A 23,322-nucleotide genomic window follows, 5' to 3' on the forward strand; every position below is an offset into this window, starting at 1 on the left:
TCATGCACATGCTCAGAAACCTGTGGGGATTTTGCTTGCTTATCAGGGCTTGTGTTGTCTTTTCCCTCCTCTGTTTCCTGGTCCACACCCAGCTCCTTGTTGCTGTTTGCTCGGTCTGAAACAAAGATGATGGGCTGGAGAGAAGAGGGGAGTGGGGAGGGGGCAGGAAGGAAACAAGGATTACTGGCTGAGTGGGCACATGAAGCAACCTCTCTCCTGGAGCAGCTTTGTCCAGTGAGGAGGGAAAGAGCAGAGCTGGGACTTCTTGAACCTCTGTTCAAGCTCCATCTCTGCCACTAACAAGCTGTGTGACTTGAGGAAAGATGCTTGATCTCTCTGGACCTAAGTTTCTTATCTCCTTGTAGAGTTATGAGGATTAAACATGGTAGTTAGTACATGTGAAAATGCTAAGAATCCTAAAAGCAGCATGGTATAGTGCAGTGATTTTCAAATATTTTGTAGATTTTTTTTTTCAAATGGAAACCTTGTTCAAATTAAATTCCCCCAGAAGCTCTAAAAACTGAGCTTCTCTGCTTAATGAAGAGGGCAGAGCTCTTTTCCCTTGACACCCCCACATCACCATGGCGGCTACTAAGGCTTCTCCAAGGAACCTCTAGGACTTGGCAGAGGACACATTGAGGAAAGAACTGATTATCTACATGGTCACTGAGTTGGGTCAGAATACTTGACTGGAGTCGCAGCCATGCCCCTCACATATGAAAAATATCCTCTGGCCTGAGTTTACTCGTCCATTAATGGGGATGATAAAAACTGCTTTGCCCTTTTCATGGGGCTCTTGTGGGGATCACACACTTACTGAATGTATAATTGTACAGGAAAAACATTTAAGATGATGCCCAAATATAAGGGGTATTTGTCAGACATGCTCATGCAAGTGAGGAGAATGTGAAAGGGTGGAGAGCGGCTGCCATGCTGTGGTGGCACTGGTTGGGGTATACATCCCATTGAGAAAGCCGGAGGAGGAAGGCAAGGCTCCCGGTAGCGGTGCAGAGAACAAGGGGACAAGCAAAATCTCTCAGTGCATAAGAGTTCCTGAGCACTCTTGAGTTCCCATTTGCTTTTCCATACTGTTCCTCTAGGGCAGCACGAATGGACAGACCATGGAGAGAGCTTCCCCAGCTTTGGCTCCCAGCAGGCCCCAAATACCTTGGCTTGCTCTTCTTTCCAAGAAAGGGGTCTTGTTCAAGTAACTGATACCTGTAGGGAATCTCAGAGCAAGTGTGGCTAGCAGTCTGAGGGGGGAAGTGTGACCATGGGGCATCCCTACCAGGCACACAACTTGGGGCCCAAGCATGGGTCTGGGCCACACAGGCCATGGAGTGTAAAGGTCCGGTACCAGAGAGCTGAGGGCAAGAAACATGGGTTCAGAACAAATATGGTTTCCAGTTCAAGTTTCCCCACTCATTAGTGGTGTGTCCTCAGACAAGGACTTCTGAATCTTTATCGTCTATAAAAGAGGGATCCTGACAGCACCTACCTTGTAGACACTGTTGTAACTGAACACAATGTATATTTTACCCCCAGCACAGGGCCTGAATATGCAGTTGGTGCTTGGTGAATGTCAGCTCTGGTCTGCACTAGCTTGGAGGACCCCTATGATGGATCTTTCCAGATGCTGTCATGAACATTAACACCAAACCTTGTCTGATGGCCTTTGGCTATTGCTCCATTGGTGTGAGGATGCCCAAAGGTCAGTCATTTCTGGATGGCACTCTGGGTGGTCAAACCAAAGTTGTAAAAGGGGTAACATTATTGTAGGCATTACTGCCCTGGAGACCACGGGGGAAGTTATCAGGTGAAAGGAGCAAGGATGGGGTTGATTGTAATCTCAAGTTCCAAAATTACACATAAAAGCTTTCCTCTGAGGCCCCTGAGATGCTCTTAGCATGCATGGTTAGCTTTAGTGATGATGTCCCTGCAGCACAGTGGTCTTAACCAGGACACCCAGGAGGGCAAGCTCCCCCGGTAGCTCTCCTTATCTTTCCCCCTGAAACCAGTCAAGTTGAGCAGCTCCTCTGGGGCCACGCATGTGAAGCTTCGCTTCCCCTCTCCCCTTCCCCATCTGGACATGCACAGCAAGCAGAGTCCATCAGGGCCCATGACTTTGAGGGGCTTAGTTCAGAGAGAGAGGTCACTATCTAGGAGGGAGTTGGCAACCTGCTTCACCTGGAATGAGAGCCCTGGCAGTGACAGCCACTCTGGGTGTCCTCTGCCACCCCCTTCCCCAGAAGGCTAAGGAAAAAGGAGTAGGGAGCAGGCAGGGAAAACAGGAGGAAGGAGTTGTCCTGTCTGCAGAGCAGGCACTGGTGTCGGAAGACAAGGCCCTCCCCCGCACTGACATGGAAATCCTCACACAACTCTGTCACTGCTCCCTGAGGACCAAGGCCCGTTGCCATTCCTGCAAGAATCAAGTCTGAGCTTAGCTTAGTCACACCCACTTCTGAGAAAGAAGAGGTTCTCCTGTGGGTTTTTGCAGGACCCCCATGTCAGGCCCATTTTCACTGGTTGGCCATCCTCCCTTTCTCTTCTAAGCAGGCAGTAAGTGGTGGTTCAGAGCACAGACTGCGGAGCCAGACCTCCTGGTTCCAGGGTGACTCTGCCACTGGCTGTGTGGTCTTGGGCATGTTGGTCAATCTGTCTGTACCTTTCCTTCCTCTGAAAATGAAGGTAATCATAGTACACACATCCCTTGCTTTATCATGCTTCGCAGATACTGCATTTTTTACAAACTGAAAGTTTGTGGCAATTCCATCTTGAGTAAGTCTAACCAGTGCCATTTTCTGAACAGCATTGTGTGCTTTGTGTCTGTGTCACATTTTGGTAATTCTTACGATATTTCAAACTTTCTCATTACTATCTTATGGTGATATGCAGTCAGTATTCTTTGATGTTACTACTACAACTTGCTGAAGGCTCAGATGATGATCAGCATTTTTTAGCAATAAAGTATTTTTAATTAAGGCACATACTTTTTTTCTTTAGTATTAATGCTATTTCACACTTAATAGACTATAGTATAGTGCAGACAAAACTTTCATATGCACTGGAAAACCAAAAACTTCCTGTGACTTGGTTTATTCTGATACTCGCTTTTTTGCAGTGTTCTGGAACTGAACCCACAATCTCTCTGAGTTCTGCGTGTACCAATCTCATAGAGTTGTTGTGAGGATGGAGAGAATCCACGGAAAGCACCTACAAGAGTGGCTGGCTCATAGCCTCCACTCGGCAAGTGTAAGCTATCAGTGCTCTGTACCCATAGCTGCCAGAGGAGCTCAGGGAAGGAGGTGGAGGGCTGGGGAGAGGAGGCAGGTCCAGTGCACACATGCTCACTCTTACACACACTGTGTGCCCACTCACCCTGTTACACCCACCTTGTTTTTTTTCTTTTTCTGTACAAGAAAAGAAAATAATAAATGCAAGATAAGTGAAAAGCAAGTTCCCAGAAAGCCCAGTGGCTTTTGGCTTCCCTGTGAACCTGGTCCTCAGTGTCGGGTGAGGTTCATAAATCTGGGTCATGTGGAGCCAAACGGGCCTGGAGGGTACAGGGAGAAGAGAATTCTCCAGGCCCAGACACAGGGCTGATACGGCTTTGCTTTTATAGTCCATTCTGCCATTGGTCGTGGCCAAGGAAGGGGAGCTTCTGGCAGATGTTTTGTATTTTTTCATGAAGTTGGTTACTAAAACACCCCAAAAGTAGGCTCACCTAAACTGGCCTGAAAATGAATTTTATTTGATTTATAGTTTTTGGTTTTTCATTAAAATTAGAAGGTCAGGGCTTCCCTGGTGGCTCAGACAATAGAGTCCACCTGCGATGCAGGATACCCAGGTCTGATCCCTGGATCGGGAAGATCCCCTGGGGAAGGAAATGGCGACTCACTCCAGTATTCTTGCCTAGAGAATTCCATGGATAAAGAAGCCTGGCAGGCTACAGTCTGTGGAGTTGCACACAGTCAGACACGACTGAGTGACTAACACTTTCACTTTTACTGGCAGCCTGCACGGATCTGTGACCCCCTGTGACAGCAATCTGAGGAGCTGAGAGCAGCTGCTCTGCATCCCCAGATTGCCACAGTCACCATCACTCCAGTTGTCTGAAGCCAAGAGGACCACAGGCAACTGTACCCGCACAGGGACACCAAAAGTCTCACACGTGCCTGCTCTGCTCCGTTAGGTAACATATGAATTCAGGTAAGCTTTTGAGTTTGCTGCACCTAATAAATACGCTACACTGATTACCGACATCCAAAAGATAAGAATAGCACCAAATGCACTTAATACTAAAACCAACGTCTGTGCTAATTCAAAAGGCCCTTGGGGATCTGCCAGTAGCACAGGGTTGGGATTAGAACCATGAGTGTCACTACCCAGAAGACAATTCAGTGGGGGTATTTATGCTGTCCTCTTATTGGCCCAGGACACACCCGCAGAGCACAAGGGACTATTTATTCACCAAAACCCAAAGTCCAAGGCAGTCATAAAACTCCTCTACATGGAGACTCCAGCAGACACCAGCCCTTTGCTTCTAACCCTGGGCCTCCCATCCCCAGGGACAGGCCTCGGCATGGGGTAGGGGAGAGAGCCTGACTCCACTCAGAGAATCTGGTTGTGAGTTCCAGCCTTGCCACTTACAAGCTTTGTGAACTCAAAGAAACCACTTAACCTCTGCTTAATCCACTTAACCCACTGAGCCTCTGCTTCCTTACTTGAAAACCACGGATGATAACCTTATTACATGTCATAAATCTTTCAAGGATCAGAGAGATGACACATGTGAGAAGTACCCTGAAGATGTAAAACATATGAACAATAGCCATTTAAGGGCCTGTGCTATTCCAGACCCTTCATGTACATGATCTCATCGATTCAAACCTCACCAAAGCCCTGTGAGGCATGTATTATTAATATCACCCCTATTTTACAGAGTAGGAAACTGAGTCAGAAGGGGTTACATAACTTGTCTAGGTCACCAGGCTGGCAGGTGGAGGACGTGGGTTTTGACACTGACTTCAGAGCTGGTGTGGTGCTGCTTTTTTTCTGTGTGAGATTCTAACTCATAAATCCAGTGCAGGCTGCAGCTGTTGTCACCCCTTCCTGTGGCCTTGGTCCCTCCCTCTAATTGCTCAAACTGCTTTTCCTTCTAGGACTCTCCTCTGTCCTTCCAGCCCCTAGACTGACTAAATGGCCCCAGGACACAAGTCCCATGACTTCAGGCCATGCCACGCAGAAGTTGCAGTAACACAGGGTAATGGCTCTGCACACCCCAGACTCCCGTGTCCCACTGCTACCCCTCCATCACCCGCCTGTTCCCTGGCCCTTTTCACATGTGAGAGCCAAACCACTCACCACTGGCCGATCCACAGAGATTGTATTCTCAACTTCCCTGTGAGGAACACAAACAAGAGGGGGTCTCAGTGTCACCAAGAACAAGTAGGAAGCAGAGGGCTTTTGCTCAGGCCACCTGGCTTCTCGGAGCCAAGTCTGGACTGACCTCAAGAGAACCCCAGGGACTAATACCCCCTACCACAGGTGCCATTCCCTGAAGCCAAGTGCAGACACAGGGCTTCTTTTTGGCTTTGTCTAGGTTTCCCAGATGCATGACCCAGACACCTATTCATGGACCTTATGTTTCGTTTAGGGACAGAGGTCAAAGTGGCAAGGGCCTATGAACTTATCTCCAGTGACAAAGAGGGCAGGATGTGGCCTTGCTGGCTTCCCTGGTCACCGTACCTAAAAGTTCAGTCACCCCCCAACTGCTCCTATCCTTCTTCCCACTTTATTTTTTCTCCTTATCACTTATGTAAATCTAATAATCTCTATATACTTTTTTCTATTACATTGTCATCTCATGCTAAAATGTTAAATTCCATGAAGGCAGGGATTTCTTTCTGTTTAATTCATTGCTCTGTTCTTAGTGCCTAGAAGAGTGCCTGGGACAAAGCAGGTGCTCAGTAGCTATCTGTGGGATGAATGGGTGGGCGGATGGATGTAGGGGAGATGTTCCCAGTGGCTCAGGAACAGGGGAAGAGGTCCTGGTCAACAGGACTCCTGGAGAGACCTGTCCGGTTATCTCACACCTCTAGTCTCTGGTATGGGTCATGTGGGCTCTTAGGGACAGGTGGGGAAAGCCAGGCTGGGACTCACTCAGAGAGGTTCCTCTTTTCCGAGAAGACCCGGAGGATGAACTCGCCCTCCTGGTGGGGCTCGTAAGTGGAGGGCACAATGACGTACTCGCTAGGAGGCAGGCGGAAGCGCTCAGACACCTCCCGCATGTTGATGTAGGTTCTGCTCCTAGCCTTGGAGGCATTGTACAGGAAGAAGTCCTTCTGCAGGTGCTGCTTGTTGCCGTGCATCTAAGGGAGAGAAGAGCCCAAGGTACCTCAGCTCCTTGGGAGGGACACCCTGTCCTGCTCACAGTCCTCCTCCAGAGGGGTCCTCCTTCCCAACTCCCTGGTCACTCATTTCATAGTCACAACCTACCAGCTTCCAATTCCCAAGGCCTCGAATAGCTCAACATCCCTGGAGCTCCCTACCCCATATCCTCTTCCTTTTCTGCTGTGATCCAGAAGTGAAGGTCAAGTCTGGCATCCCCCACTCAGGGTCACTTACCAGAATTGCTGCTGCTCAGCTCCAGAACACCTCTGGACTGGGGAAAGACCCCAGGGAGGCAGGGGTGGGGGTTGTGGACTGGGTCTGAGGGAGGTGATTCCTCCACCCCCAAAGAAGGCGATCAGCCTCACAATGTGTCTGTGTGATTCTGTGTGTGAGTGTGAGCAAGCATGTGAGCGTGTAATGGTCTCTGGTGGGCAAGGGGAAGGGCATGTTGTGGGGTGGGGGTCAGGAGGCCATGCAATGGCCCAAGGACCTGCTCTGGAGTTAGGTAAGGTGGGCCAGGCCCTCTCCTATCACAGTCCTGCCCCCAAACCCCACAGGAGGTGCCCTGATGTGCCCCAGGCGGACCCAGGACCCTGGTAACGCTGCACACACTGCTGGCTGCTCCACTTCTATACCTCTTTGGGAACCTTGGGGAGAAACAGAAAAGGAAGGTGCTCAGATTTTTGTGGATTTCAGGTCTTAATCGGGATGGAAACTTGCCAAAGGGCATGCTAGCAATCGTAGAGTGAATGAGGGGCTCGAATGCCCCATGTACCTACCTGGACAGCCCCAGCCCCACCCCCACCTCCCCTAGGTGGGTTCTTCCCCCACTGGTTACAAACTTCTAAGAGGTTCTGACTCAAGTGGGCCTGATATCAGTAGTTTTGGGGGGCACTGGATGTTGGGGAAACTGGGGAACCCCTCAGGAAGCCCCCTGAAAGCCTCTTCCCTAAAGAGGCGGTCTGAAGCTCGTCAGGGACGGCACACCTCGTAGATGGCGAAACCGATGGTGAAGAGGTTAGCCCCCAGCTTCCGGTCCTTCCTCCGGTTCTTCTGCATCAGAGCCACCAGGAAACTACAGATCACCTCGGAATCATCGGGGTCGTCGTCCTCCTCTAGGAGCTTCAGACGGTACTGTGGGTTGGTCCAGAAAGTGTCTGTGCCCCCCCAAAAGGAATTGCACTTTCAGATCTGCCTCTCAGAGAAAGGAAAGGACAGGAGATGAGACGGAGGGAACCTATTCATCTCTAGCCTCCTCATCTACATGCTCAAATATGTATGAAAAATAAAAAATATCCAGGCATTTATTTAATTTGGTGTGTGTGTTGGTGGGGGCGGGTAGCCTTTTTACCTTTATATAGATGGACCTGCACTGATTGGCTATGTGGCTCCTCCTTCCTCTGTGAATTTTCATTCTCTGTCTTTGCTGATGGCTTCACTTTTCTCACCTACTCCTTCAGTGTTACTAGTCTCTGGGATTTGGTCCTGGGCCTCTTCTCTCACGTCCCTAGGCTGTCTTATCCACTCCTACTTTCTAACTGCTCCCTACATGCTCTTGACTCCTAAGCTGTAGATCCCAGCTTCAATCTCTCTTTTGACTCCTTCCCGTCATCCCTTCTTTCTTCCTTCCCTCCTTTCCTTCCTCTCGTCTTTCCATCCTTCTTTCCTTCCACAAATACATACTGAGTCCCTGTCATAGAGCCAAGTGCCATTTTTATCTGTGCATCGAGTTCTCTTTCATGCATCTTCACCTGGATATTCTACACATGCCTCAGACTTCCCATGTCCCAAAGTAAACTCCTCTGCAGAAGCCCACAACCAACTCTGTCAAAAACAAAAAACCTTTTTTTTTCCTCCTGTGCATTTCATGTTATGTCACTGACATCATCTACTCAGGCTCCCAATGAGAGAATTTTGAAGTCATTCTTCCTTCTCCAGATCAACCAATATTTCCTTCCCTCAACCTGCCCCTTCTCCCCATCTCTGCTGCTCCTGACTTGGTCTTCGCTTTCATCATCTCTGGCTTAAACTCTTGTAGCTGCTGCTAACTCAGTTCTCCAGTTCAATCCTCAGCATAATGAACACAGTCCTGTTCTGACATAATAACCTGCCTAAAAGTTGTTACCAGCTCCTTAATGTAAGCTACTCAGAATGGAGATTTCCTTCTCAGTAATGTTGTTATTGTTGTTTGGTCACTGTCGTGTCTCTTTGTGACGTCACGGACTATAGCTCACCAGTCTCCTCTGTCCATAGAATTTTCCCAAGTAAGAATACTGGAGTGGGTTGCCATTTCCTTCTCAAGGGGATCTTCCTGACCCAGGGATCAAACCTGCAACTCCTGCACTGGCAGGCAGATTCTTTACCATAGAGCCACCAGGGAAGTCACCTCTCAGTAAAATGGGGACAGTTTAATAAGACATTGTATGTCTGGAAGTTAGTAAAGACTCAGCAGATGCTAGTTAATATTATTCTGCCTGGCACTTGTTCTGCTTCTGCCTGGAACTTGTTCTGCTTGGACCCTTCCCCCATCCAGAGCATCTCCCACCTGGGAAGTTGCGGCAGCCTCCGGCAGAGCAGCCCCTCACCCAGCGGCCCTCGTTCACAGACACTGTCCAAGTCTGAAGCTTGTCGGACTCCAGGGCATCAGCTGTGAGGTTGCAGATCTCCAGCTTTGTGAAATGGTAGATAAAATCATCGTAGGACATCCTGAGAGGTTAGAAGAAGAGAGAGAACTATTTGGGAGGCTGGGAAAAGTAAGAATGCAGGGCTAACAGTACAATGAAATAGTCCAGAGCAGCTTAGTCATGGTCCTAGAGAGGACCCTGTCCTTCCTTTCTTAGGGTCAACACTGTGTCAGTTCTTTTTTTACATTTTTATTTATTTATTTTTTTAAAATTTGGCCTTGCCATGTGGCTTTCAGATAGTTCCTGACCAGGGATTGAACCTATGTCCTCTGCAGCAGAAGTACAGAGTCCTAAGCACTAGACTGCCAGGGAAGTCCCAACACTGTCAGTTCTGATGTATCTCTTGCATTAAACAACTCAAACTCATGCATTCTTGCTGGAAGAGCTTGGCAGCAATTCAGTTCTCCACAGTGGTCCTGTGTGCCCCTCCATTGGGCCTAAGCACTGTACCAGGCACAGGGGAGGGGTAGTTGGGGAAGCACAGACAATTAAGCAAGCAATTTTAAAGGTGATGAGTGATGTTGAGCATCTTTTCATGTGTTTGTTAGCCATCTGTATGTCTTCTTTGGAGAAATGTCTGTTTACTTCTTTGGACCACTTTTTGATTGGGTCTTTTATTTTTATGGAATTGAGCTGCAGGAGTTGCTTGTATATTTTTGAGATTAATTCTTTGTCCATTGCTTCATTTGCTATTATTTTCTCCCATTCTGAAGGCTGTCTTTTCATCTTGCCTATAGTTTCCTTTGTTGTGCAGAAGCTTTTAATTTTAATTAGGTCTCATTTGTTTATTTTTGCTTTTATTTCCAATATTCTGGGAGGTGGGCCATAGAGGATCCTGCTGTGGTTTATGTCAGAGAGTGTTTTGCCTGTGTTTTCCTCTAGGAGTTTTATAGTTTCTGGTCTTATGTTTAGATCTTTAATCTATTTTGAGTTTATTTTTGTGTATGGTGTTAGAAAGTGTTCTAGTTTCATTCTTTTACAAGTGGTTGACCAGTTTTCCCAGCACCACTTGTTAAAGAGATTGTCTTTTCTCCATTTTATATACTTGCCTCCTTTGTCAAAGATAAGGTGTCCACAGGTGCGTGGATTTATCTCTGGGCTTTCTATTTTGTTCCATTGATCTATATTTCTGTCTTTGTGCCAGTACCATCCTGTCTTGATGACTGGGGCTTTGTAGTAGAGACTTAAGTCAGGCAGGTCGATTCCTCCAGTTCCATTCTTCTTTCTCAAGATTGCTTTGGCTATTTGAGGTTTTTCTGTATTTCCATACAAATTGTGAAATTATTTGTTCTAGTTCTCTGAAAAATACTGTTGATAGCTTGATAGGGATTGCATTGAATCTATAGATTGCTTTGGGTAGTATACTCATTTTCACTATATTGATTCTTCTGGTCCATGAACACAGTATATTTCTCCATCTATTTGTGCCCTCTTTGATTTCTTTCACCAGTGTTTTATAGTTTTCTATAGAAGACATACCAATGGCTAACAAACACATGAAAAGATGCTCAACATCACTCATTATCAGAGAAATGCAAATCAAAACCACAGTGAGGCACCATTTCATGCCAGTCAGAATGGCTGCTATCCAAAAATCTACATGCAATAAATGCTGGAGAGGGTGTGGAGAAAAGGGAACCCTCTTACACTATTGGTGGGAATGCAAACTAGTACAGCCACTATAGAGAACAGTGTGGAGATTACTTAAAAAACTGGAAACAGACCTTCCATATAACCCAGCAATCCCACTGCTGGGCATACATACTGAGGAAACCAGAATTGAAAGAGATACATGTACCCCAGTGTTCATTGCAGCACTGTTTATAATAGCCAGGACATGGAAACAACCTAGATGTCCATCAGCAGATGAATGGATAAGAAAGCTGTGGTGCATATACACAATGGAATATTACTCAGCCATTAAAAAGAATACATTTGAATCAGTTCTAATGAGGTGGATGAAACTGGAGCCTATTATACAGAGTGAAGTAAGCTAGAAAGAAAAACACCAATACGCTATACTAATGCATATATATGGAATTTGGAAAGATGGTAACAATAACCTTGTATGCGAGACAGCAAAAGAGACACAGATGTATTGAACAGTCTTTTGGACTCTGTGGGAGAGGGTGAGGGTGGGATGATATGGGAGAATGTCATTGAAACATGTAAATTATCATAACTGAAACGAATCGCCAGTCCAGGTTCGATGCATAATACAGGGCGCTCGGGGCTGGTGCACTGGGATGACCCAGAGGGATGGGATGGGGAGGGAGGTGGGAGGGGGGTTCAGGATGGGGAACACATGTAGACCCATGGTGGATTCAAGTCAATGTATGGCAAAACCAATACAATATTGTAAAGTAAAATAAATAAATTAATTTAAAAAATAAAGATGATGAGTATCACAAATTAATCCCAATCCTGAGGAAAACAAGTGGGTCCAGAAGAAAGTTCCCTTTAATCTGAGACTTGAAGGCTCAGTAGAAATGATCAGAGTGAGGGTGAGAGTGGCATTGAGTGAGCTGAGTAACTAGGGCTTCCTCCACTCAGAAAACAGCTCCACCAAGGCCAGAGCAAGTGGCCGGAGCAGTGCGTGTGGTGGAGTGTCACAAAACCACAGGAGCCATAGTGCAGTGGCTTAGTCCGGGCCTGGTCATCACCATAACTCTCAGGCTGCTCTCAAAACCCTCAATCTTGCCGGGTCTCTGGCTGGATTTGGAGAATAGGGCTCAGATGTCCCAAGGGCTGGAATCTGACGGCCACTTTCTGGGGTTGGAGGTTTGAGATTTCAGTGCCCACCCCATCCCTTACCCTTCAGAGTCCTCTTGGGTCCTGGACTCACCAGAACTCTCCATCCTCAGTGACCTGGTGCTGCAAACGGGCCTTCTCGTCCTTGTCCACATAGCTCCAGTCCTTCCAGCTGGAGGGATGATGGAGGTGTGATGAAAGGGAAAAGAAAGGGAAGGCCTGATATGAGCTGGGCCAGGAGGTGTCAGAGAAATATGAACAAAATAGCTCCTCTCCCAACTGCAGCCAGTGTGAACCACCAAAATGCAAATCTGACCTGATACCCCATAATCGCTTCCCACCATCCTCAGGATTAAGACCAAGCTTTTAAAATGGTTTATGAGGGCCTGACTTTTCTCTGATTAAAACTTTAACCATTCCTCACCCTTTCAAGTTAGGAGCTGGGCCTGGAAATAGGTAACTTGTGATTTCAATTTAATTATACCAGTACTAGCTGTAACCCTGGGCAAGTCACTTCACCTGTCACAGTTTCTGTTTTCTCAACTGCAAAAGGGAAATGATTATGTCACCTACTCACAGTGCTGTGATGAGCAAGAGATGAAATATTGCATGTAAAACTTTTAGAACAGGCCCATCATCTAATAAGTAACTGTCTGAGTTACTGAGAAAAAGACTAAACAGGTAAACTTCTCCTTCCTCCTGCCATCCCACAAAACATCCCAGTTTTGTATTTTTTAAGGGCTGGGCAGTTTTACACACTCTCTCCCAAAGGAGGAGGAACTAAAGCACCTTTGTGAGGAGAATGAAGCTAAACTAGATTGTCTCTGGAGAGGTTAGGGATTGAAGAAGTGCTTGGAATCAGGGAATACCGGAGGGGAGATGGAGATTCCTGAGACCAGCAGGAGGGACACAGTGGGTGGGGGAGGGAACTCTCCTTGAGTGACCGAGGCTGAGTCCCACTTGTCACCAGTCCCTGAAGTGGAGGAGTTGGCAGAAAGTGGACCCCAAGATCTGAGACTGGAGAATATAGCGAGGGTCCCTGTGGGTAACTGGGACCAGTGGGCTGGTAGACTTATGCGGTACCAGGGACCCTTCCAGAGAAGAGAACCCAGTTCAAATGCCATCCCTCCAGGCAACCTTTTGCTACCTTCCTGTCCCCTCAAACTATGAGAAGGGCTCCTGCTTTGTGACCCTAACTATAGCATTTATCTCAATGATTAGTGTTTTTCCGTCCTTCCCACTAGACCTTAAGGCCTATAGGGCAGGGTCTGAATCTCTGTGTTCATTTCTAAGTCCCCAGACAGAAGCATGGGGCCTGACACATACTGCACAATGGGATTTGTCACACGGATAAGAGAAGGGAACAGTAGGAGACCAGGATCAGCACCTTATTGGTCTACCCAGCAAAGTTGCCTATTCACGGAATGCCCCCAGTGCTTAGGATTGTGCCTGGGATTCAGTAAGTGCTCAACACATACTTGCTAAGTGAATGAATGGCTGAACAAGCCAGTAATTACGGTGCCCTGAGATGAGAGGTATGTTAAAATTAGCACAGGGCCTGAGGGTACCCACAGCCTGGTTGTGGTCCTTCTCAGCTAAGGGGTCCTGCTCTGCCCCCTTGGGAATAAAGGAGCTCCAGGGCCCACTCTCCCTGCAGAGAGGCAGTCAGGAGCCAGTGATTGGGGTGGAACAATAAAGGCTTTGTGAAGGTTCTGGAGCCTTCACAATAGCTTCCTCCCTCTGTGTGCTGTTTTAGCTGCTTCCAGTCACTTGCTCCCAGTAATAAGTAGTACAATTCTTTCAAAGGACCTATGCATCTCTTCCTGGGGCCAGTGAGGGAGAGGAAATCTTAGTACTGGCTAAGCTTTCTGCAACACCATCACATTTTCTCCTCATAACAGCCCACCAGGTAGGTGCTAACATTTTCCCCATTTTATAGATAATTATGAGAAAGGAAGTTACTTGTCTAGTCAGACCACTGCATCCTGACTCCCCTCCTGCCTGGACATGGCCCATGCTCTCTAGGATCTTTCCTTTCCCCTCAATGGCCATCAGCAAGCTCTTGGGGTCCCAGGTTTCCGAGGCTCTGCTCCCAGCCCTACCCTGGAGCTACACCCCTTCTGTTCCTTAGCACGAGCCCTTCTCTGGAGCCATCCCCTCTTCTATTCCCAGTCCTTCCCTAGAGCCACACCCCCTTTTCTCCTCTGTGGATCATTGGTTTTAAGGGTGATTTTAGACCAAGCATTTGTAGTACTCTTATGGCTTGGTCCCCAACCCAACCTTGTCCCAGGTCCTGTTGTCCCCTATTCATGGGGTCCCCTCACCCACCTGTCACTCCAGGAGCCATTCCACTCCACCTGGCCCCAGGGGTTCCGCAGCCGCACCAGCTTCACTTTCTCACCCTTGTACAGGGCCTTGGGCAAAGAGGAAAAGCTCTCTTGCTCTGGACCCTTTCTGAAGCCGGGGTGGGGGACGGGGGGTGGGGGTGGGGGAGTCTTCTGTCTTACGCTGAGGGTTGGGGTGGGAGTGGGAGTTGGGAGAGGGATCCCATACAGGGAGCTGTCCTGATTGGTCAAGGAGACTAACTACAAGTTTGCTGTGAAAAGGCAGAACCTTAGCACGAGCTTACAGGAGTCAGGCTTGGCCACCACCTTGCCATCTTCTAAGAAGTGATTTTCACAGTGAACATCTGGCTATTTAGAAATTTGGGTGGAGTGGGTGGAGGAGGCAGGGCATATAATGTAGGGCTCTGCTGGCAGTTAGGTGTCTCTGCGTGAATTATTAATAGAAAAAAATGCCCCTGCTGGCTGAAGAGTGACAGAAAATGTCACCTCTAAGTAGATCTATCAGAAAAAGGGGCCCCTTCCTCCTGTCTGCAGCATGGGCTGCTGTGGACAACTGCCTCTCTCTGCCCATCCCTATGACCAGGGCACAACTGCCCAACTGTGCACAAGGGGCCTGACAAACTCCCTGTCTCTGTCATGACCCAGTTAAGGCCAGATGTGCCAGTGGGAGCAAAACATCATTACTGACCATGAAAAACAAGAAACACAAGAGCCCATGAAATTAATTTCATAAAACCAAAGTGATTTCTATTTGTTCTTTGGAAATGTTGGGGCAATTGCTATCTTTAGCACTAAAAATAAACATAAACTGAGCACTGTTTTGTGGCAAGATCCACCTACAAGTCCCAGTAGTCTCCTCCAACCCCAGGCACTCAGCCTGAGTACCTGATTGGAGGCAAATTCTGCAGATGCAAAAGGGCACAGAAAGCCAAGTCCTGACTTCAGGAAGTTCCCCCAAGTAGCCCCTCAAGTCCTAACCCTTCATACCCCGCCAGGCTTACCTCCTCCAGCCCAGTGACTGAGTAGGCATGGCCTTTGACCAGCCCACAGGCCATTCTTGTCTCAAACTGAACTGGAACAATCGTCTGTGGAGTGAAAACCGGACAGCCTGTCAGGGCTTGTTTTCCTGAGACAAAGTTCACACTGGTTCACATCCTGGGTTCAGTGAGGACAAGGACTCCTCCATGCTCTGGAAGCGTGCCTCCTAGCCATGAGAAGACCCACACTAGCCCTTTAAGAGAGCCAAGAATATGCAGCCCAGACAAGGTGTTTCCGTCAAGCTGGTCCCTTAACCATTGGAGAACAATGTGGAGGCTGGGGCCACGAGGTGAGTGAGAGCGTGCCTGGCCCTCCTTTCTGGATCCCTTGGGTCTTTCAAAGGAAGAAGTGGGGGTGGATGGAGGCTGCCTTGGGTCAGGCTCCCCTTCCCTGAGCCCACCCAGGGTTGACTATTCCTGGAAGAGAAAGGGATTGAGAAAGGGGGTTAGATGAAACATGGAGGTCTAACCTTTTATCTTCATATCCCCTCACCTTCTCCACCCACCCTAGAACATATTCAAGAAATTAAAAGTAGACTTCCTTAGTGGTCCAGTGGTTAGGACTCTATACCTGCAGTGCAGGGGGTGCGGGTTTGATCCTTGATTGGGGGAACGAAGATCCCACGTGCCATGTCATGTGGCAAAAAATTAAAAAAAAGAAAGAAATTAAAAGTTCCTGTACCCAGGTAGAGAATTCCAAGGCAGCTAGAGGAGAGTCCTGCTCAGACATGACTGTGCCTCAGGGAGGAGGGAAGTCTCTTCCATCTGAGATTTGCAGCCACAGGAGATCCTTGGGAGAAGGGTAGAATGGCCAAAACCCACTGAGCCCTAGATGGATCTCTGTGGCTTCACTCTGCCTGGTGATATGACAGCTTTAAGAGGTAGCCTGGAGCCCTTTTCAAAGTGAGGGGTATGTGAGGAGCCAAGGCTTTTGACATCTCAAACTCTTCCAGATTTTAGTCTTTAGAGGACCCAGACCATGTGAATAGAAAGGGAGGGGGGCAGGAGGTTCATAAACCTCTCAGTTTTGGACCAGGGAAACCACTTGAAATGACTCTTGTGGCATTACATATGCATTCCCAGCTATTCCACTACTGGCCATCTGTCCAAAGGAAAGTGTCCTGGATGGACACAAAGATGTATCTAATAGGATGTTAGCTGTAACATTTAAAAACTACAGCCAAAACAGAAAAAGAAAATATTTAAATTCCCAATAATAAGTTATGGGGTAAAAAAACTACAATTTATCTGCATGTTGGACTATTGTACAGCCACGAAAAATGTTATAGAAGACACACTAAGAATGTGATTCTTGTTGACACATTAGGTATATAAAGCTAACTGAAAAAGAAGCATGCTGCAAAGAGGTACATACAGTATGACTGCATTTTTAAAATAAAGATTTAGATTAGGTGTATGCATAGAAAAACCCTAGTAGGACATATGCCAAATGTTATTATCCTCAGATAGGGAAAAAATAGGTTCATTTTTTCTCTGCTTTACTGTATAGCATGTATTACTTCCAAAACTACTAGAATACAAGCTCGGGGGGTGGGGCCGGGGGAGTGTGTGGAAACTGCTTGTTCCTTAGAATCCGAAACAAATGGGAGAGAATTCTCTTTGTTTGTTAGAAGAGTGCCTAGTAGGAGCTCAGTAAATAAGTGTCAAATACATAAATGAACGAACTAGAAGGAGAGAAATACTTTACAAATAAATGAAATCTCTCTCATAAATATTTATGCCAGTTAATTCATTATCAGAGAAACTGCCTGGACCATGGAGTATGAAGGAACCCCTTCCCCTCCCCCGCCAGAGATTCCCTCCAAAAGCTGTCTCCCCCGCTTGCCTCAGGAGCCTTAGAGAGAGCAAGAGATTCCAACCCAGACCCCTGGAAGGCCCCAGGAGGAGCCCACGTGGGCGGTGCCGGCTGCTGAGGAAGGTCTGACACCACGCCACACACCCGGGCCATGCAGGTGGGAGGAGTACACACCCGAGTTGGTCTGTCATCTGAGCATCCCTCAGGGATGAGGTCTGAGTCCCTGAGCCGCGAGTTATCCATATTCCTCACCATCCGCTCAATCAACTCCCCCATTTTCAGCCCAGAAGGAGAGGTTCCATAGGTCATGTTTGTGCCATCCTGAGGCCCAACAGGGAGGGCAGGGGACAGTCCAGGAGAGGGAGAGAGAGTAACAAAGGAGGGTGATAGAAAGGGAAGGAGAGAGAAAGAAGGGAGGGGACAGACAAAGAAACAGAGGAGAGATAAGTAGAGCATGAATGGAGAAAAGATGGAGAACAGTGATGCAGAAAGAAAACGTTTGTCCATGGGTGCTTCATCTTCCCAAGCTTTCCCATCTACTGGGTATACTAGGAGAGGAAGGAACAGGAATTCAGCTTGGGCCCCTTCCTCACCAACAGAGATAACCAAGACTATTAGAATACATTGACTACTCCCCAGGGAGGGTGTATCTCCTGGCCAGTCTGCCATCCCCTTGCCCTTGGCTCTGGTCTCAGTTCACACCACTTCGCTGAGAGGTGGACTGCAGGCTGAGCTTCTCCCAGAGTACAACACAAAGCCTGGGTCCCACATGTGAGATCTGATCAAAGCTCAAAGACTGGGAGGCTTTCTTAGGGAACTGGTAGGTTCAGGTCCATAGCCCAGTGTGTGGCCAGCTTACTAGGGGCATGCTGGAACTGAGAAACACCAGCCCCGGAGGCCTATTTCCACCTAAATTTTTGCATCTTTATTGAAAACCTCCAGAAACTTCTCCCTTGAGAAATTCCCAGTTTTCAAAGTTGAGAGCTACTTTTCTGCTTCCTAAAACAGAACGTTCACCCCGCCCCAGAGGAAAGCCCTGTGCTGCTGTTCACTGGGTAAGTCTTCCCAGTAGCTGGCAGCTCCCTGTCCTGCACCCCATACTGCAGACTTACATCAATGGAGCAGCCCATGAGGGAACCCCTCTCGATGGCTTTCTTCATGATCTTGTACATGTCTCTGGGAGCATCCTTGATTTCAAAAAACTCTGTCACTCCTCCCGTGAAGTCCTCCATGGCCTCTGTAGTGTTCCCACCTTTCAGGGCTTCATACGAACCATGGAGCCTTAGAGATAGGATGAAGACTAGTCTGGGGTCACAGGGTTCCAGGAAACATGACCCAGGTACCCCTGGCTCCAGGACTTTACTCTTGGGTCCTGTGATGCTGTCTTGTCCAAATTCTCCAACAACTCTGTAAGCTTTTAAACAGATACTATGATTCCCTTTCTTCACAATAGAGAAACTGAGCCCCAGAGGCTGTGTGACCAGCTAAGGCCACAGAGAGGAGAAACACTGGGGCTGGAACCTTCTATTCCCACTTCCTGATAGTTCTGTTTCCACTATACTCAAAATCTGAAGTAGGGCTCCATTAAAGCCATTAGTAGCTGGAGTGGAGCTTCTGAGAGGCAACATAGCTTTTCTTCACTTATTCTGAGCTCCAGTGTTATATGGCAGCCTGGATGGGAGGGGAGTTTGGGGGAAAATGGATACATGTATACATATGGCCAAGTCCCTTCACTGTTCACCTGAAACTATCACAACATGGTTAATCAGCTGTACCCCAATACAAAATAAAAGTTATATATATATATATATATATATATACACATACATACATACATACATACATATGTGTATATATAGTGAGCTCAGGAGGTTGAGCCTACCAAGGCTCTGGGATTTGAGTTCCAGAGAAATAATGCTGGGATCCAGGATCTGTAGTGCCACCAAGAAGGGAGGATTAAAGAGCTCACTATGGAAACTAAAGATTTCCTATCCCCGTCTTACTTAGCATAAGCCTTCTCCAGCAGAGCACTCCAGAACTCATTGCGATGGTTGGATTTGGTGAAAACCAGTTGATTGTTGTAAGTTGGCAGGCAGTCATCAATAACCACGTCCACCCAGTCTCCATAGCGCCAGAACTGCACAGAAGCATCAAGCACAGTGCCATCCTCAGATTACCAGTGGGAAATGTGTCCCTACCCCACATTCCTTTTGTTCACACTATTCTGGGTTCAGAGAAGGTGAATCTGTCTTTAAGTGGACTGTGAGCTCTTTGAGGGCAGCAAGTATGTTACAAACCATTATGTCTCTCCCACACAGTCCAGCTCAGTACAGGGGATGGTAGGTACTCCGTGTGTATCTGAGGGCTTGAGATTTTCCTTCTGCTCTGTAGGTCTGGGAGGGCCTAGGTATCAGTATCATTTGTTATCTCAGCTGATCCTCATATGCAGTCAGGGCTGAGAAGCACTGGTCTAGGAGAAGGTGACGTATAATTTATGTACTTCTTGATGACAAATAAGGTAGGAATGGTTGTTGAAGAAGAAGGATTGACATGGAAATGGAAGGTGACCCAGAATATACTCTGGTTAAACCAGGAACACTGTCCAGTAATCCCAATTCTAGATGATCTTTCTTGAACAAATCGGTTTTAACCCAAGAAAGCCAAAAGTAGTTTAATTTCCTTCTAATGACATTTACTCTCCTATGAACAAGAAGGCAAAAATCCGTGTGGTCTTTGTGTTTATGATCCTTTTGGTTTCAGATCTTTTAAATACCCAAGGGGAGTGAGCAGCTCAATGGCATAGGGGAAAAACAAAACGTGGGACCCTGCTGCCCTGTCTGCATTGGAATGGCAGCAGGAGTCTGATCCTAAACCTTCAGAGAAGACACTTTCTGAGGCCTTCCATCCTGGGATACAAGATCAACTGATGATCTGGGTCAGTCCAGGACACTGGGAGCCTTCAGCGCTGTTCAGAAGCCTCAGAACACCCGTAGATACAAGTGCCCACATACAAAGCTCATTTCAGTTCTGGGACAGCATGGGGTTTGGCTCTTTGCTAGGACAATTTGGATCCAGAAAGTTTCCAGTGTCTGAACTTATTCTGAAACCAAAAGACTCATTGCTGGGCCAAGCCAGAAGCCTGGTCCCCAGATTAACCAGACTTTTCTTCCAGAGCCCGGAAGGGGTAAATGATAGTGTGGGTATAGACCTGTGTTGGCATTTCTTTTGCAGCCTAAAGGGCCCTCTGGATTCCCAGTGCTAGTGTCTTAGGGATTTACTTGAGAAGGACTTCTGGTTATCACACAGAAGCCTGACAGCTGGAAAGGTAAAAATAGACCAACAGGCCAGCAAACAGGATATCTTCTAACCTTTCTGGGGCCTAACGGAAGGTGTAGGGGTTTGAGGGTAGGAAGAAATAAACAACTACTTCCTCACAGGCTTGAGGCCTGAAGAGGGTCACTGCCCACAGCCATAGCTGGCTGGGTGGGTGGGAATCTTTCCTGGAGCCACGGGAAAGTCAAGCCTGGGAGACCAGCGGTAGGTGGACAGCCCGCTGGTCCTCTTAACTACAGTCCCTTGACCTCACCTGGAAGTGAAAAATCCCCGCGTAGTTTTCGGTGAAACTCTGATCATGGGGTATGACCCGGAAAAGCAGACGCTTGTTCAAGGTCAGGCAAGCGATGGCTGCAAGAAACCAGCAGTCCCCTGCAGGCAAATACGTGGCACAGGTCACAGGAGGGCCCACACCTCCAAGGAGGAAGGAGACCCCATCCCCATTAGCTTCTCTGCTTTCTGGAGAAGGGCGTACACTGGGCTCTCACTGTCCTGCTTCCAGATCTGACCTTACGGACATGTCAGCCAAGGAAAGGAGTGTGACTGCAGTCCCTGGACCATGCGATTAACAAGGTAACTTACTCCCTCGTGACTGCTTTCCTGAAGGCTATAGGCAGTTCTTCTGTCTGCAGTATAAGCTCAGACCTCCATCTGGACCTCAGTGGAAACTGAGCAGTGGGAGTCATAATTGGGTCATTCTTTCTAACACCTGTAGGAAAGCTGCCTGCCCTGCACCTTTGCAATGTGACTGCAGAATCTGAGCATCTGAGATCCATCAGACCAGCCCATTAGTACTGTAAGGAAAGCTGGTTAGTATTTGGAGGTGGCACTTTGCCCTGTTTGTGTGTGCGTGTATGTGTGTGAATGCCCAAGTGGCAGGCCAGAAACACTAACAGAACACAGGCTAGGTTATGCAAGGCCTTTGCTGTGCCGTGTGGGATGTCACGGCATCTTTGAGACTGCAGAGGGGAGGCTGAGAGCCTCCACAGGCCTCCTCCCACCACCACTACCACCTCCCCACTCTCCACCTCCCAAGCAGCCAGCCTCTCCTCTGAAACAGTGTGTCGGTTGGAAGGCCCAGGTTATTAGCTGGCCAGGGCTCTGCAGGCAGCCTTCCTTCAAGTGCAGGAAGTCAGATATTCAAAACCTCTTCAGCCTTTCCTTCCGGGACCAAATTAGCTAAATTCCTTTCATTTGGCCTTGAGTGCCCCTTTTCCCTCAAGTTCTAAATTGTGTCTGTTGATGTTTGTTTCCTCCAACTTTACTTCACAGAACTTTTCTCCAGTTTGCAGTAAAGACAATACCTTCCAAATAAGAGGCTGAGACAGAGGAAGCAGCCAAGCTAATTAACCAGACAGAAAATTGGATGCTTATCCACATGGCACGTGTTGTCTTTGTTGAAAAGCTTCTTTAATACGGAGCTATTCTAGGGCAGTTTAAACAAGAGTTCGAGTTATGAAAGCAGTTTTTGTGAGCATATCGATTCTGCATGCCAAAGGGACATGCATGGCACACAATTTCAGAGCTGCCTTCTAAGGAAGGTTGTTGTTTAGTCTCTAAGTCATGTCTGACTCCTCGTGACCCCATGGACTTAGCCTGCCAGGCTCCTCTGTCCATGGGATTTTACCAGGCAAGAATGCTGGAGTGGGTAGCCATTTCCTTCTCCAGGGACTCTTCCTGACCCAGGGATCAAACTCCCATCTCCTGCACTGGCAGGCAAACTCTTAACCACTGAGTCACAAGGGAAGCCCTTCAAGGAAGGTGGGTCCTGCTAGAAACAGGGCTTTTGTCTTGCTGAGTGGGGTGTGTGAGTGTCCTGGAGACTCTGGAGAGGAGGCGACCTCCTGTTGTGACACAAGGCAAACAACTGATGAGAAAGGTGGGAGGGACAGAAATTAAATGAAGCAATCACCAACACAGAGCTGAATGAGTTTAAATAATGTTATCAAAACTACCTCCCCCAAATTCATTACAAGCAAAACCAGATTCGTGTCCCTTTACTTACTATCAAAGGATCATACCTCTTAATCACCCCTTTGATTGTTTGGCTAAATAGGACCAGAGAGACACTGATGTACAGAACAGTCTTATGGACTCTGTGGGAGAGGGAGAGGGTGGGAAGATTTGGGAGAATGGCAATGAAACATGTAAAATATCATGTAGGAAACGAGTTGCCAGTCCAGGTTCGATGCACAATGCTGGATGCTTGGGGCTGGTGCACTAGGACGGCCCAGAGGGATGGTATGGGGAGGGAGGAGGGAGGAGGGTTCGGGATGGGGAACACATGTATACCTGTGGCGGATTCATTTTGATATTTGGCAAAACTAATACAATTATGTAAAGTTTAAAAATAAAAAAAAAAAAAAAGAAAAAGAAACTTTCCTACCTAGATCTCCTTGGCAGATGTCAGTTCTATTGGCTCCACCAATGATAAATCGGGGATTCTCACAAATTTCCTGTGAAGCAAAAAGGAAATAATAATAGTAGTAGTAGCTATTATTTACTGAGGTTCATATGCAGTACTGGCATCACATATCAGGAGTTTTACACACACCACTCATTTAAACCTCAGAAACGCCCATGAATTGGATACTACCGTTCTTATTTTTCAGATGAGAACACCAAGACTCAGAGAGGTTAAGAATTTGCCCAAGGACACACAGCTAGCAGGGAGGAGAAGCCAGATGCATGACTCCTTTTCTCATTGTTCCACACTGATCCCTCACAGTGATACGTTGTCTGAGTAAGGAAGCACCTTGAGAGTTAGGGCAGTGTCACTACTTCCACAGCTTTGACCAAGGGACGGTAGAAAACACGGCTCTTGTTTTTTTTCTAAGCCAGGAAAAGAGGTGCAGGAGGGAAAGTAAGGATCTTTTTCCCCTGGATGTGGTAACATAGATATTTCCTATCAGCATGTGTCCCAAGGGCCACAGGACTTGAAAGCTGGGGAGAGCCAAGAATAA

General features: G+C 47.5%; 1 protein-coding gene across 4 annotated transcripts in view; it reads right to left on the reverse strand.

Annotated features, from left to right (window-relative positions):
- CAPN3 (calpain 3) overlaps positions 1 to 23,322 on the reverse strand; it is a 56,516-nt gene that overhangs the window by 4,181 nt on the left and 29,013 nt on the right. Inside the window, exons 2-16 of one of the 4 annotated variants that reach the window (XM_005903982.3) lie at positions 22,746 to 22,815; positions 20,613 to 20,731; positions 19,030 to 19,163; positions 18,139 to 18,307; positions 17,201 to 17,347; positions 15,175 to 15,258; positions 14,157 to 14,242; positions 11,923 to 12,000; positions 8,939 to 9,099; positions 7,381 to 7,550; positions 7,029 to 7,040; positions 6,163 to 6,371; positions 5,365 to 5,401; positions 3,393 to 3,410; positions 21 to 134 (exon numbers count right to left, since the gene is read on the reverse strand). In XM_005903982.3, coding sequence (XP_005904044.1) covers positions 21 to 134; positions 3,393 to 3,410; positions 5,365 to 5,401; positions 6,163 to 6,371; positions 7,029 to 7,040; positions 7,381 to 7,550; positions 8,939 to 9,099; positions 11,923 to 12,000; positions 14,157 to 14,242; positions 15,175 to 15,258; positions 17,201 to 17,347; positions 18,139 to 18,307; positions 19,030 to 19,163; positions 20,613 to 20,731; positions 22,746 to 22,815 — 1,608 coding nt within the window. The other 3 variants (XM_005903983.3, XM_070378165.1, XM_070378166.1) reach the window with 3 other exon arrangements.

The sequence above is a fragment of the Bos mutus genome, chromosome 10 (genome assembly GCF_027580195.1).
Source record: "Bos mutus isolate GX-2022 chromosome 10, NWIPB_WYAK_1.1, whole genome shotgun sequence".
NCBI classification, from domain to species: domain Eukaryota; kingdom Metazoa; phylum Chordata; class Mammalia; order Artiodactyla; family Bovidae; genus Bos; species Bos mutus.